Source organism: Helicoverpa armigera, chromosome 11 (genome assembly GCF_030705265.1).
Source record: "Helicoverpa armigera isolate CAAS_96S chromosome 11, ASM3070526v1, whole genome shotgun sequence".
Classification (NCBI taxonomy): Eukaryota; Metazoa; Arthropoda; class Insecta; order Lepidoptera; family Noctuidae; genus Helicoverpa; species Helicoverpa armigera.
The window spans coordinates 6,469,324-6,486,460 of record NC_087130.1 but is presented as its reverse complement, the minus strand read 5'-3'; the positions used below and the strand labels follow the sequence as shown (position 1 = coordinate 6,486,460).

Genomic DNA, 17,137 nt, shown 5'->3' with positions numbered 1-17,137 from the left:
ATAGATGCTCTCAAGACTTTTTTAAATACAATAACTACTTGTAATATAAAAATAATATACAAACCTACATAAAACCGTTGGAAATAACAGAGATGGATCATCCCAGATAGATTAATTATAACTGACAGAAAAGCTAATGAACATGTGTGATGAGACAGCTGGGCCAACATAATTAAATACGTTATTTTTATATCTATCCATCATTCCATACAACTACTGGATTCGCAAGGATAAATAAATGTTACAACTTTAGCATACTTGGGTAGGTACTTTCCTTCTTTGATTATTATTGGATTTTCCATGAAATGAAAGCGTTTTTAGCAATTAGGATATTTTAATCAGCATTGTGCATCATTATTATTTTCAAATCATAAAAATCATTCATCAAAACTATATATGGTTATTGGTTGGGATGATTTGGGCCACAGCTTTTAACACAGACTTTTACATTAATCATACAAATTACAGTATTTATTGAACCATAAAATACAGTTAGTTGACAAATTACACATTTTATGGATAGAAAACACGCAAAACATTGGACAGTACTATTAATACCACGATAAAACAAACAATGGTTGTAGGTACAATCTGAATATTTCGAATGAGAGGTGCAAAAGCGCTTGCATTTCGGGCAACATACGTCAAATCGAACGGGGTGCAGTGGTGTGGGTATAGTACTAGATGAAACCTAGCACTACGTTCCATTATGTCAATGTTTGAACAAGGTTATTCCCACTCACGCACGCATTTCACATAAATCTGTTTATGGTAGAGAGGGTAATCTGATAACATTGCATTGCTCTTGCGGTATCGCCACCCTTCTGACGTCAAGTCTTGGACGCGCGTTCATGAGAATCGATAAATAGCCTCACCATGGCTCTCATCAAAAGGGCTAACTAAATTACATTAATAGGCTTCTAATTAAAACCAACATGTGTAAACATTTTTGAATATTTCTTGAGAGCAATTATGACTAACAACGAACAAATTAGCGTGCAAAAATTAATCACAGTTTTGCCTAAAGTTAGCATGTTTATGAGGTGTTAATCAATGTTCGTTCCTATTTGTTTAGTCAAAAAGGCCACTTTAGATTTTATCTGAGAACATGAATATTGTGCCTAGGTTATAGGTACGTACCTATTTTATTATTCTAGTTGATAATATCCCTTACTGTACCTATATTGTCCAAACCACAATTATATGTAAAGCCTTCCGTATCTCCAACCCAAAACCATTCAGTAGAAAGACGTAGAATATATAGTGTCACCCTCTCTTTTCACATGAGAGCTCCAAATAGTTTTAATATTTAAATAATAATTACAAAAAAAATTAAAGAACTGAATCAATTTTCACATCATAATCGTAACAATAGACTCTCACTGCTATGATAAATAAAATGGTGACAGATAGGCATTTTTAATCCCGGTTTTCAATTGTTGACACATTGAAATCTCTTTTAGGCTTAGAAATGAATTGTGAATTCGTCGAATATGATGAAATTGGGTATGATTTATGACTGTGATGATTCGACGAATGGAATATAGAACATAATTCTGACTGTAAAATGTATATTTCGGACAGGAAATTTCACTACGAGATAAAAACGTGGTCGTTACAATGTCGTATGAAGACACGATTCATTTTATAAGAACATTTATTCATAATATTATTATGATGGAATTTACTTACCTGATGTGCCACCACTTTGCATCTTCAATTTTCTTTGCCAGTTTCCCAAACAATAATAGGATGGAACTCAAAAGTTCTTCAGTACCATTTTGTATTTTTAGATGGACTTGAGTGATAGATAACTCATTTATTAGAGATTTTTTTTCTTTTTACGGGTTTTTTCTTTCTTATGTGCCTCGGGGTTTAACAACTTTGTTTAAATAAACTAATGCGTCCAAGTAATCGGAATCGAATCGATCATTTTGCATTTTCCATAAACATTTTCACCTAGCACGAACGTTCATATAATAGCATTCAAATAATTGAACGGTATTGATTTTACAAAATTAATATCGCTTTTACATTAAGGCATAAAGTGTGTCAGTTAAAATAATATCAGAGAGCGAAACAAAGCTGTATAATATGGATGCATCAATTTAATTTATTTCGTAAACGTAATCGGCTTATGAAACATTGCAGAAATCTGTAAAATTTTCACAACGAAATATACCGGAGAACCTGTCCGTTCTCTAGAATATAAACACAAATATTTTGCCAAATGAAAATGTTTCAAATTCGCAACTTTGAAATGGAAACACAACTTCGTAAACAAATAAGATTGAAAAATATTACGTTTTTGATCGCACTCTTTTTATTAGATGTTTTATTTTTTTATTAACTTGATTCGACTCTAATGTAATGTATCGCTTTTTGCAATATAACTGTGAAATCCTAATCCCGTATATTACCTATAATAATGTATTTACATATTTTGAACACTGAAATAGAGATTGTCTATCATGATTTAATTCGATTTCGTTATGATGATGCTTGTATAACTTCGATTTCTGTATAGCTGTGTGACGGCATTTTTTGTCCACATACAGGCTGCGTGAACATTCCTCTTCGCGAGATTCCTTCAACTGGCGTAGAGGCGTGGTACAAGCTGGAGGCTCGCTCCCAGCGCTCGTCAGTGCAGGGCCGCATTCGCCTGAGACTGTGGCTGTCAGCTAGAGAGGCAGGCCGCCATGATGACGACAACTGGCAGCAGGTAACTATAGAATATCAAGAGGCAAACATATCGACGGTATTTTTGTTTTTTTTACTAAGTTTGGTGTATACGAATTAAATAAGCAGCACTTAGTACATTCCTTGCACCATCGTGGAATAATATATTTCTCCCTTGACAGCAGTAGATACGGACATCGCATCTGCACAATCTGCAACTACTTACTTACTCTGCGCTTCATTTGCACATTGATTTATTCACAGACTAGTCTGCTTGTGTTCAAACAAATAAACATCCACTAAAATAAAAGTTAGCTAAAACTGAATCGCCACAGTCCTTTGTACACAAACACAAACTCATCGTTAGTTTACAAACTGAATAATCAAAGTACCGTTTCGATCGTTTCGAAAAGAAACGTTGATTGGACGTTTGATCACATGAAACAAACAAACCTTATTTAGTAGACCATTATACTCTATGCGTAGATCCAAACAAACGTGAAATCGAAAACCAAAGCACTTTTCCGTCCGAGTGGAATAGTACAATTCAACGACGTGATTTTCTTCTTGCTTCGTTTAGTCTAATTTAAGACTTCACTGCCTCCGATATTAATAACGGTGGCTTCTTAATATCGCTGGGAGATGTTATCTTAACCAGCTTTGATAAATGAACACTAGAGATAATCGTTTTAACGCAGATTAAAGGCTTACATATCAATATTGCTGATCAACGTGGCCACTGCACCGTCCATAAAACCTTTTATTGGCTTTTGCACCGAACCATTAGGTGATATATGAAATTGACGTACATGTGTATAGACGGGCTTTGTGTAGCAGCAAATATAGCGCTATCGTCAGGCCCGAGCCGCGTGTCGACCACGCTCCATCGCCCATGTTGTTATTTTGGCTCATATTGCCTCTTTTATTTGCTTAACAACCCATAACCGATATAGATTTATCAGCTACAATGTCAGGTTATTATTGGCAAAGAATTATATTTAGCCTTGTTTTTGAAGATTGTCACTTATAATAAATTGAAACAAAGCAAATTGTTCACTGGCGTCACTACAATTTTACCTAATAGATATAGTAGGTACCTATTTATTCATAAAGACAGAGTATTAGCCAGTCCTTATCCAACAACTTCGATAAGAATAAAACAATTTAAGAATCTCACCACGCCGATAAAGATTTCTCCAGTATCTCGATAACGTATTCAAAGTATTCATTGACTGAATCTCTCTTTTAGCCCCGCGTAATCAACTGAGCGAGCGACTGAAGCGAAATTGCGATTACACGATAAATCCAATTTATTCCTCATAGGTGCTTTTTTCAGTGTGACAGAGGGACTGGCTTTTGTATGCTTCAAAAATTGAAACATTGCCATTTTATTATTTAGGGTTTAAGCTTTATGTCTGTTATAAAAATCTTTTGTAAATAAAAAGGTTCATCAGATTTGGTTTCCCGCTTTTTACTTTTAAGTCATTTTTACTTGTTTGAACTGCCTGATAGTATGTATTTTAATTATATTTTCTTTTATTCATATTTCATCCTTTCCCTACCCATCTTTCAATATATTGAGTGATTTTCCAACGACAAAGAGCCACATTAGTGTTCTATAACCAAACGGTCTACGGTCTCCCTCATTCGAAACCTAACAAAACAATCAGATCAACTGCTCTTCTGTGGTTGTGCCAGATTTGATTCCTCCGAATACTTTTGCAAAGGTGCGGCAACACGAACGCCTATTTGGCGTGCTACTGGCACATGAAGTGGAGCTCCAACGCGCTGCTGCCGCGGCCACAGCTGCCGCCGCCGCAGCCGCCGCAGCTGCCGGCGAGCCCGAACCCAGCGCCGCCACCCCCACTCCTCCATGGGACGGAGACCTGTGTGGCGCTGCGCAGACTTTGCTCCACCAGCATGCAATACAAGGCGACCTCAGCGCGCTTCAAGCAGCTATTGCCCGATTTGCCGCAGCATGCCGATTAAATGCTGATGCGCCTCTTGATCCCAAGTAAGTCATCATCAGCCTTGTATTTTTGGTGGCTTTAATCGAGTTTAAGAGGCTTTTGCTTGGGGCTAGTGGTATACATGAGTTGACTATATTTCGACTACAGTTAGCGTCTGTAGCCACAGTTAGCTACCGTTAGTAACTGGATGACATGATATCCTTAGGAAAAATGTCTGGTACCCACTCATTGTCTTATGGATTTTTTGACTCAGGAAACAGATTACTTTGACGTTGAATATTACTCATTTAGGAACTGATGTTACTAGGCTGAGCTTAGACTTTTAGATTTCACCCATGCTGCTTGTCTATAAAAATGTTTTACAATGCAATCATAGTAAAACGTTTGGCAAAGGTACATGCACAAACTGCTGATTGAGTTGGAGCGCGCGTGGTGCGCGTGTGAAGCGATATCAGGCAGCGGCAGTGGAGACTCGGGCTCGGGAGCATCGCGCGACGAGGAGCGCTGGCTAGCCGACTGCTTCGGGGAGTACGTAGACCGCGCCCTGCACCAGCTCCGACTACATCGCGACTTGTACCCGGTGCTGCACCAGTACAGCATTAATAAGTTAGTGTCCTAATCTTTATAGCTGAACAATTTCTTCTGTAGGTATAGCTGTTTCTTTAGCTAAACTCAGAAACATCAAAACGATATCTTATGTGATTCTTAAAAATAACTGGGTTTTAACTTTAGTACCTATACAAAACACTACCATTATTATTTAATTCAGGTTCTCCTATTTAACATACACGGAACACCTACAGAGATAGTATATGGCTCAAGTAATCGCATAGATCTGCGTAATCAAAGCAGCAAACTACTGTGTAATACTATCTACGGTTTATATTCAAAACATCTCTCCGTAGAACAAAACTTTATCAAGTCTATATTGGAATTGAATAGGTACTTTCCATTCCTATTTAGTCGCTCAAAGCGAGCTCTTACACGCACGAGATTCGATTTACTTTTGTTCGTGGCATCTGTCTAGATAGAACCTTTTATTCCCACTATGCTTTGTTATTCTACACTATGAACTTTATTAACTATCAACTGAATTTTTGCTCCAAGTACCAAATTAAAGGACTTTGAGCATTAAACCTTTTGTGTGTAGATTTTAGGTACACTGCCGAAAATAGGCTTAGGAATGATATCTTGAAAGAAAATTCATAATCTTATCATAAGCTAAACTTTCTACCCAATAAGAGCTTAGACTTGATCAACTGTCAAGTGTTGCGTGCAAAACAAACCTTAGAAGTAAGTAAACAAAATAAAGTCCATGTTTCTGACAAGTTTACAATGAAATCTACCCGTGTAATCTTTAGGGTGTTGGAATAATAATTGATTGGAACAAGTAAACAACGACGAGTATTCGCGCTCGAGCCGCATGGAAGTCTAAACACGATTAAATGTCGCTTACGATTGATACCGATTATTAATAACACCGCAATATTACCTGTATCCACTGCATATTCAACAAAGCATACATTACTGAAATATTTTTGGTACCAAACTGTACCTCTTAATTATACAGCACGAATGTTATAATTAAACACGAATTAATACATTGGTAGTCATGTGGTTATGTAATTAATGTTGAACTGAAACGCAATACCTATATGATAAACCACATTAGCATGAAACTAATAAGCACAAAGCGGCATTGGTGATCATAAAATATCCAATTATCTATGAATATCGATTACTATAATATATTCCTACAAAACACGAGTCGCCCCAGCAAAGAAGTCACAAATGAACAATTTATTCCGCCCTCTTCACCTTTGTTTGTGATCAGCGTTTCTTGATCCATGACTGAAGAGAAAATAAGTTATCCAAAGTGAAAAAATTATCCAATTAGGTTGAGTGGAGGCACTTCCAAGATTACCTACTTCAAGCACAAACAATATTTCTTCTCTTTATTATATTCCTTTAGAGGCGGAGTCTTAGAAACCAACGTTTTGCAGAAAGAAAACTTAGAATAGCTATTTAATATTGTTGCAAACAAGTGGGTCCCCTTTAGATTTATTTTTAGGGCTACAAGATAAATCATTCTGAATCTGAAAATCATGTCGAAACAACACACAACAGGGAATAAATCTGGTTGGAGTACAGATTTGGATAGTTGTACTCGATCAGTGTCAAAGCTAGGGCCTCTATGGCCTAGTGTTTACAAATAAATGATTCGTGATGCCTAAGTTTCTGTAGCATAATAACATTATTGAAATGTAAGTCGGCAACTTTAAATAGACTAATTATCTCCAGGTTGGAATATCTACTACGATGCTTGAGTCAGCTATCACAAATGAAGGCTTTCTGGCGTTGCTGCCCCTTTAACAAAGAAATAAGGTAAGTTGTAGCTTTTCATGTAGGTATTCCTTAAGAAAAAAAAATACAATGCGTGTAAAAGAAAATTGCTATTGAAGTTGAAATTCAACCATAATTCATATTAAATACGTACAGAAATGAACGTCAGAATATAAATGTAATAATCAAGCAATTATAAGCCAGGGAAAACTTTGGACACGTCAGACAAGCGTAAATTATTCGGAAGAGACAGCGCGGTTTCATAGTTCTGCGAGTATTTTTCGCGAGATTAAAGTCAGCTTTTCGCCCTCGCCAAATGAGTTGGGGGGAAAGGATCTAGCACAGCATTTTCTAAATAATTGCCTTTGCAAATGGGGACTTTAAGTAGCTGTGAAAATGAAACTGTGGTGGAGCGGCAGCCAGATTACACTTTTTAAGAAGGTTTTCTGTATGTGGTGTTCAAGATTGAGATTTGAGGGTCCTGACTTAATTAACTATTTACAGTTCATTTTTATTTGTGTTGTTTTGTTCTCGTTTAAAACAAACCTTTAGGTACATTTAATCCATCAAAATATCCTCTCGCAATATACAGCAGCAATACGCATCTATTGTCCTACTAGAATTCTGTAGGCACGTGTGCCACAAATATTGAATCCAGACCACAAAGGCCGTCACTTGACCAATAACCCGACAATAACTATTGACAATAGGAGTGAGATAGTGAGCGCTCTCCGCAAAGGCACATCCGAGTGGTACGAGGCTCTATGCGGCCAGGATACACATTCTGAACGAGGGGAAGACCTCGTCAACCTCATCACGCTCATACAAATCGACTTGCAGCAGGGACTCACCTACTATCACCCACTGTTTGAAACGTAAGTCTAGTTACAGTCTTGTTAAACGCCCACTCATATTATTTACGTTTAAGTTTTCTGGGGATTTTCCCGAACTTGATAATGGAAAAACTTATAATTAATGAGTGTTAATTGAATCATCTTAATTAAAATAGTGCTTAATTGACTATGATATTGGAAGACCTTATAAAACTTGTGTATTATTAAATTTATTAAGTAATAATTTTGCCTCCTAATAATAATACCCATCTACAGAAGTAACATAAACTCAATTCAGGACTAATCTCTACATTAACTTTGAGTCACGGCTTCAATTCTGCTGTCTTGTACACTCTTTCCTGCCGACTAATATTCTCGAGTCTAATTGCGGCTCAAAGGCTAACAACCGGAACCAAAGCCCCTTGCCTAAGATCCAAGTAATCGCTCCCCATGGAGGACTCTCGAGCCGAATTTGTCAAAATTTTCCTCGTAAATTGACGCAATCAAGATTTAATCGTGATTTACTACCTATTGTGGATTAGAGTAAAGGCGGTTCGTATGTGTTGGAATTTATTTATCGTGTTCGCACCAAAGGCATTTTTGTGTAGTTCGTGTCCCCATTCTCTTTGATGAAGCCAGCGAAAAGAATTGTAAGCGAAGTGCCCAACCATTTGTCATATTTTCGTTGATAGAAAAATCATGTACCTTTTTGTTGCAGGACTAATAATGTACCGTACTTCAGCATAGTTTTTACTCAGATAGACAAAATGGTAAGTGGACTACGAGGAAATCTCATTTCATTTTTACAGGCGGGTCAGCATATTGCATTAATAGTAGCATACTTGCAGAATTTTGAAATTGGAGTTCTTCAACTGTATTAGCCTACAAAAGCTGATTTTATGCATACTTAGCATACTATGATTTATCAGTTAAAACAAATACAATTAACTTGTGTACAAAGATATACATCTGTTTCTTCCCATGACCCATAAGCAACGCAGGTGGTGCATTTCATTCTATGTTCCCACAGACTATATATTTAACTTCATTAACTAGTGCATATTTCAATAACTGTGCGAATCGGATCATTAAAGGCCGCTGCAAAACGCGACCTTTTTTCCATAACTTTGTAGGTAGGCGATTAATGTGGTCTTTAAATTAAGTTTCTATACCTACATACTCGATATGATCGATCAGCCAATAAACCCCTGCATTCTTTATATAATGATACTTATCACTAGTTCAGTCTCGATGTTAGTCGAAAATAATTATGAATAAAGCATTTAAATAAGACAATGATTTTTCAAAACGGAATAAAAGATTACGACTAAATTCTAAGTACAGCTAAACGAGTTCGGAATCCCTTTCGGTTTAAAGAGATTACTTATAAATCCAGTTGGTACCCGGATCAGTTTCTAAAATACCTCATGGTAAATGGGATTAGATTCGGAATAGATATGGGTGTACCTTGTAATGTATGTAACTGTTTTATAGCTCTCAGAGGATGTGAGGCAGTGCGTGGAGCACTGGGTTATTGAAGGGTGGTGTGGCGTCGTTGAAGAACCGATGTATGATGAACAAGGGAATGGTGGTAAGTTTACACACAGTTATATATTTGCTAGACAAACCCTTTATATAGAAGATAGTTATTCTTTTAACAAATAACAAAACTATTACTAGTGGATTTTCAGGGAAAATCGTTTTTTGAATGTGTCTGTTTGGTTGAAGTTATCGTGCGCTATTGTATAAAAAGTTTGGTTATTTTTTTTTTCATTATTTATTCATATTTAACTTATCAGTTAAAAGTGTGTTTAGAGTTAGGGTCCTAAGAAACATTTTGCGTGAAAGATCATAATCCTGAAAACTGAACTTTTTTCCGGCTGAGATTCATACTTAAAAGTTTCAGTCGCTTAAAAAGAAAAAAAATAACTCTTTTTTTTTTTAAACGGTTTTATTAAACGGTTTTATTTAGCTCACCCCGTTTGTTTTATTCATTCTTGGGTCAAATTTAGTAATTCAAATTTCACCCTCTTCCTGTCAACCGATTAATCTGAAATTTTGTATACACCTTTAATTCCGATGACAATACAATATAGTAATATCAATAACATTGAAAATCCAATATGGCCGCCGGCATAAAATGGCGGATAACGTAGATTTTATCAATCCCATCAATATGGGTATCAAATGAAAGGGCTCAACAAGCAGAATACAATATACTATAAAAAATTGAAATCCAAGATGGCGGCCGCTACAAAATGGCGGATAACGTAGGTTTTATCAATCCCATCAATATGGGTATCAAATGAAAGTTCTCAACCAGTAGAATACAATGTACTATATAAAATTAAAATCCAAGATGGCGGCCTCTACAAAATGGCGGATAACAATTTTTTATCAATTCCACCAATATGGGTATCTAATGAAAGGGCTTCACAAGTAGAAAACTGTCAGTAGGTAACTCCAGCGGGGCCCAATAGGGCCAAGGCCTGCCTGGGCTGCGAGATTGTTCGAAAGAGTTACCGCGGCCCTGGTACATAAAAGGCCTACGACGGAACAAAACGGTTTTTAGTCAAGAGTCTGGCACTCCCTCACCGCTGCTGACCCACAGCAGGAGAGGTCATGTGATGATTTTTGGGGTCGTTAAAAAAAAAAGTATCTGGAAGGGCTATGTATTGAGGAATTACATTGTAATAAATTGTTAGGTAAGAGACCGTGTAATAATGATGCACTAAATGAATTAAATAGAATAAGGAATATTCGGTAAGCATTTTCATTAAATACTAAAAACTAGAAAATAAAAAATCGGTAAAAAAACTTTTAAGTTAAACGGTTTTATCTTATGTGCACTGAAAACTAGAAAATAAAAAATAGTTACTTACCTGTCAACCTACGTAAGTGGTCCCGGTCATATTAGACTAAAATAAAAACGTGGGGCCCTCTGAAATCCTACCTATGGCAAAGCATATCTTTATACTTTGGTAGATCATGAGCTCGGCCGCTACGGCTGATTATTATTGATTGTCAAAATCTCCAGTTACGATTATAGTAAGTCGATGCAATCCACACCTATTATACCTCTAGAAGAAAGTACTACAGCAATAGTTAATGGGCCCCACGTTTTATTTTAGTCTAATATGACCGGGACCACTTACGTAGGTTGACAGGTAAGTAACTATTTTTTATTTTCTAGTTTTCAGTGCACATAAGATAAAACCGTTTAACTTAAAAGTTTTTTTACCGATTTTTTTTCTCCTGCTCTCTTAATAAGGGTCTTGCAAAGTGTAAATAATTCTGCTATAGTTATCTACCTACACTTAGGTATTATACCTAAATGTTTTCAACAGGGATTTACTGTTATGCCCATCAGTATAAGACTGTCTAAAAACATGTCTAGACGTATCTATTTTTCGCATCTTACCATGTCTCCAGGGTAAAACCTACGAGCTTTAAAATGAGCGACGATCACAGAAAATTTCATTGTAAAGTTAAAAGCAAGAAAACGGCCTTTTTATGGGTATTCCTCAGAATTACTTTAATTGAGTTAAAGATGAGGTACGTAATAATTTTCCATCTCACATATTTTAATTGTGGCTTTAGGAATTTGCTTTCTAGTATTTACAAAAGTTTTATCAGATTACATAGATCCAAGCTGTGCACTACTTTTGCTGAAATATAACGCATATAACCTTTGCCAAGCATTTTAATTGGAATATTTTTTTCGCTCGCAGCTATGCAAGTAACCCTGGAGGGAGCGACTATCGCAACCCAGTGCAGGGCACGCCACCATCGTGGCGGTAAGTCCCCTCTTTGAGGAGTGGCTCGGGAGGAGTCACGGCGCCCTCACGTACCGCATGACGCAGGTCCTCACCGGACACGGTTGTTTCGGGAGGTACCTGCACCGCATCGGTCGTGAGGAGGCGCCCGGGTGTCACCATTGTGCGGACAGCCTCGAGGACACGGTGGACCACACAGTCCAGGTGTGCCCCGCATGGGAAGGGCACCGCCGGGTCCTCGTCGAGGCTTTGGGCGGCGGCGACCTCTCGCGTCCGGCCCTGGTTCAGGCCATGGTCCGGGGCGAGAGGGAATGGGATGCCGTCGCCTCCTTCTGCGAAGCGGTCATGCTCGAGAAGGAGGAGGCGGAACGCCAGAGAGTCCGCACCTCTCATCCCGGCCGCCGCGCTGGACCAGGTAGACACCATGGGCGCCGGGTGTCGCGAGATGACTCCCGGCCACCGTAGGCGTGGGTCTGTGGGCGGTGAGTTCGGGTGGCTCATCGTCCCTCTGTCTTCCTAGACGACAGACCCGTGTCGACGGCGCGCGTTGTTCCACGCGCTCCTCAAAGACGTCAGCAACCCCAGCGGGGCCCAGCAGGGCCATGGCCTGCCGGGGCTGCGGGTTGTTCGAAAGAGATACCGCGGCCCTGGTACATAAAAGGCCTATGACGGAACACGACGATTTTAGTCAGTAAGAGTCTGACACTCCCTCACCGCTGCTAACCCATAGCGGGAGGGGTCATTTGATGATTTTACATCGATAAAAAAAAAAAAAAAAAAAAAGCTATGCAAGTAACTTGATACGATGCAAAAATAAAAACCCTTTTGATTGGCCTTTTGAATACACGAACCTCGAATGCCGGATACCGGGCGCTCAGCAAGTCGTTGAATTTGTTTTTTACAGACAAATATCGCGCATCCCTTCACTGACCTATTCAAATGGTGCACGGTACGGTAGTCCCAAATTCCCCACGCACGGACTGCCCTACTCTATGCCGAAACGGCTCGAATATGTACAATATTTCCATGTAAAACGTATTTGAAATAAAATTTATGGCTATAAATACACATACGTAAAGGTCAGTCAAAGATGCAAACTTCGAAAAGGTCAATGTTAGCGCTATAATTATTTCACTTATCTATATTTAGAATTTAATTTCAAGTGGACTCGAGTACCTATAAAGGACGTGGGATGCAAGATTGACAAGTTATAATTTAATAATAGTTTATTAACTTGTAAATATATCTCGTGTTTAACATTTTATATGCCCATGAAATGCATTTCTATTGCATCGACGTCATGCCTGAACTAGTAGACGTCTTTGGATTGAAATACATACATCGAGTATTCCCGTGAGTCAATAGGTTTGGTTTGTTAAAAAATCGTAAAACCTATACTTAATATAATTTCGGCCAATTACTGAACTAACATCACTATAAAATTGATACTAGGTCACCTGAGTATACTGTCGAGTCCACCACATCTAGATTTATTTAGGCAATGTATTAAGGAGCCAGGCTTTTATATTAAGTGTAATGTGTTCCACCAGTGTGCCTGGTGACGATAGCGAAGACTCTGCCGTTTGAAGTGTTATCAGCGGTGCGCGAACTATGCGCGGCCGCATCCGTCGCGCCGCAGCCGCAGACGCATCCCCATGCACCGCACGATCCGCCCCCACAGCTGCTTGATGCGTATCTGTGAGTATCTGCTATTAGTCCACTACTATCATTAGTGCCATGTAACTTTCTACTAGACACACTACACGTACACATTGTGAATAATGAAGTAAGTGCGCTGCTGGTCTAGATTTCACGGCCATCCTTCTACATTGACTTGTTATTCAGTACAACATATCACTATGACCTTGAAATGCTCTCGAGTTATGTTGTGGTTAGGTGTTATAAGTACCTAATTATTTTAGAGACCCATTCTAATTCTAGTTAAACAATGGTTTTGCAATCAAGCAACTATTTCTAGAAGTATGTACGACGAAGCTAGATAACAAGGCAAGCTTCCCGTCACGCGAACTGTAGCTGCATGCATGTCCGAGCTTGCATATCTGTAAATGTTTGAGGAACAAATTCACCCCAGAGAAACTAAGAACGAGTTGGTTATAATATTGAAATTTTCTATGATCTTAATGTAAATACCGCAAATCTTTACGGACTTTCAGAGCAGAAGCAGAGGGACAGACTTTTTGTAAAGTTCCTGAAACTTATTCAAGCACAGCGTTTTGTTCAACCATAAATAAGACTGAACAGTCACGCTCAGACCACACAATAGTTTCCTACCTTTCCATCTACTACTGGCAAACTATGTTAAGCTCTGGAATATCCAGCAGTAGGTAATAGATTCACGGTAACAGGATCTCCGCTGGTCTGTCACGCTGTATGAATGGACCGTCAACGATAATCCGTTTTCCGGCTAGTTTGCCGGCACACGGATTGTCACTGACAAATGATTGATTAAAATCCGAACAGTGATAAAAGGCAGCCATTTTCAAACGGAATTGGAATTTTTGATTTCATAAACAGATTTTGGTGAAATATTAAACATCCTCGAGTTGAATATGATTCTATTTTTGTAGGTCGTCCCTCGTCTGTCAATGTCCTTAACGTAGTCACCCCATAAATTGCAAGGCAATAAGTTATATTTTTTCCTAGAATACAAACGCAAAACAAAATTACTAAAAGCTAGTTATTTACCAGTCAATGATAACCAAATTAAAGTTTGCAGTTTCATGTATCATGTTTCATTGCTCGTTCATGTTTTACTCGAGCCTTTAATGACTTAATATTAAATTCCCCTCTAGAATTCAAAACCCAAACTCAAACTATAAGTTTTTGTCTAAACTCTGAGTCTTATAAGTCTTGTTAATTAACAAGTCTTATCAAAGCTGAGCGGATTAAGTAAAGGAGTTGGTACTCGCACTGTTCATGTTGCGCAACTTGGTAATTAGTGGTAATTAGCAGGAAAGCGTAAACGCGGTTGATGATAGGGATACTCGGCGACTTGTCTAAACTATTGCTACGTATATTGTTTTGGTCGCAGGTGGTTTGAGCCGCTGATCGATCGATGGCTCGCCGTCACCAAAACTATGGCGCTGCAAAGAGTTCGAGCTGCCGTCGAACTTGGTAAGTTGTGACCTCATCTCTTATTTGTTATTTGCAGTTTATATTTGCTACTTTCCGTTTCAAAAAGGACTTGATATTATTAGTATGAGGATCGAAATAGGAAAGGGCTTCAAAGTAATGAAATATTAACTGACTTTCTGACATTTCGTGAGCAGTAAGACTATGGAATTTAAAACAAAGCGTGTACGTACACGGAAACGTTATTTTGCCTAAGTTCCTTTTGTTATTTTGTGAATATATATACCTACGTAATATAAAATGTTTGTATGTAAGTAATATGAAAAGTAGGTACCATCAAAATATGAAAACAGCCATTCTTTGCTTAGCTAATTATAATCTACCTACGTAAAAACCTTTCCAAATCCTCGAAATAACTTATTAAATTTTCTCACAAAAGCTTTATAGGAAACCAAGAATTAATTATCTATGCATTATGAATTTGTTGATGGGATAAACTTCGTAAGGTTAGAAATTCAAACTTTATGTTCGGTGTGAACAGTCAAATTATCATAAAAATTTCGTAGGTACCTATAGAAAATTGCGATTAAGTTTAGAGATCTAAGTAAGTGAAAAGTTATAATCACATTTGTTTTCCGTAGCGCTAGGTAGGTACCTATACTCAAAGTTGTTAACGCAAAATACAAAAAGCAAAATTCTTCTAACATTTAATAATTGAAATTCCCGTGGCCAAGGCTTATCTACGATATCGATAGATACAATTACGCGGGGAAGTGTAAAAACTGTTTTTCAAAAGAGGCAGTGTAATTGTTGTGTAGGCGAAAGGCGAAGGTTCACACCCCGCGTTAGGCGGCCGCCATTTAGATAAACATCGACTTCTAACTGTACCCTAGCACGAAACCTTTTATTGGACCGAGACAAATACACAACTGCTTGTAAATTGTTAATATGCGTATAGATGACATACTTATTCAGAAGTCACCATGACTCCCTAAACTAGACGTTACATTTTCAAGTTTTGCAAATAACTGTATATGTATTTGCTTCCATTAACTGTCCTTTCTTCAAAAAAATACCTCTGAATGTATATTTGTGAGATGTTATTTAAATTGCCTTCGAAACAATAGAACTCATCGTCAAAACAGAAATCCGATATCACAGTTAATTACCAATTAATAAGTGCCATATTAAATTACAACGGTAAAAGGTTTTATCCCTAATTAATCTTTGACTGGCAGTTATAGCGAATTCATAAGATTTGTTTTTACTTCACTGAAAAAGCGTTTTTGGAGGATATAAAAGTTCATCGGCGTTGATATAACCAATTTCTTGTTATTTTTTGAAAATCTTGTAAAATACTTAATGCATAGGTAATTTTCATGCTTACTTAAAAAATCATCTAATTATTGTAGTCTATCAGTAACACAGTTTATGATTTACAGACAGACCCGTAGAGGGGGAGCATCTTGTAAAACACAGTACGTCGTCGGTCGACACTGCAGCCTGGTAAGTTAACACAGATTTATACTTCTAGCTTTCATAACATATTGTAAGTGTCTACATCACTATTTGTCATATTTTTCCTGAAATATCTGTAAACGACTTCAACCTATTGAGAGTTTCAGGTCACACACCCTTTTAAAGGTTAGGCATTCAATACGTACCTACCTATTATCTGACCTACTTCTTTTCGAAACTTAGTAACCACCTGCGACTTCTTGTATGTACCAGTGTACATTATCAGGGTTAGTACCTACGACAGTCCTTGTTACAAACCCACTTAAATATTCTAGAATGGTTAAGTCATTATAACAAACAATACCTGAAAATAATTAAACCGACTTACGGGAACAAGAGCATAAACAGTGTTCGCGGAAATGTTTTATACCCACTATGAAGCTCATTGCTTTACAGTTTAGTGCTCTCAACAGGTAAACAACCTAATTCTGGGAAAATTATCCGTATAACAGACAAAGTAGAATTTACTACCTCTACTCAAAAGGCCACGAGTGTGGGGTTGATACCGACTAAAGTCCAGCTCGGCACATATTTAACTTTGTCACTGTTATCTGGCTAAAAATGAACAAGGCGGCCCGTGCCCTTGTTTAAACAAGCTTTTTGTGCATGAGGCGAACCCTGTGCCGGACTTTCGTAACTTTTCACTTTCATGTTTTATTTTATTCAACAGTCGCTGTAAAAATACACGACCACTACGCATAGGTAAAACGTACTTACCTCCGTATTTAAAGTCATGAAAGCTACCTTTGAAGGACTAATGCACTAAAGGTAATAGAATGGCTGTATTGTGGCTGGCTTGCGAACTTAATATGCTCATAAAGAGCTTTATGGCCATCCTATATACTTTCTGATCGCAAAAGCTTTATTATACCATTTATCTATTTCTTAGATTAAAAAGTGAGCATTTTGCTCTGCAATGTCTTTG

The 17,137-nt window shown here is 37.8% G+C and overlaps 1 protein-coding gene across 1 annotated transcript in view; it reads left to right on the top strand.

The window, feature by feature from the left end:
- Positions 1-17,137, top strand: part of LOC135117517 (BAI1-associated protein 3-like) — a 55,461-nt gene that overhangs the window by 29,487 nt on the left and 8,837 nt on the right. Inside the window, exons 8-17 of the mRNA XM_064036901.1 lie at positions 2,559-2,722; positions 4,407-4,693; positions 5,043-5,255; positions 6,951-7,034; positions 7,703-7,867; positions 8,544-8,595; positions 9,320-9,416; positions 13,152-13,299; positions 14,654-14,736; positions 16,137-16,200. Coding sequence (XP_063892971.1) covers positions 2,559-2,722; positions 4,407-4,693; positions 5,043-5,255; positions 6,951-7,034; positions 7,703-7,867; positions 8,544-8,595; positions 9,320-9,416; positions 13,152-13,299; positions 14,654-14,736; positions 16,137-16,200 — 1,357 coding nt within the window. The remainder of the gene's footprint in view (positions 1-2,558; positions 2,723-4,406; positions 4,694-5,042; positions 5,256-6,950; positions 7,035-7,702; positions 7,868-8,543; positions 8,596-9,319; positions 9,417-13,151; positions 13,300-14,653; positions 14,737-16,136; positions 16,201-17,137) is intronic.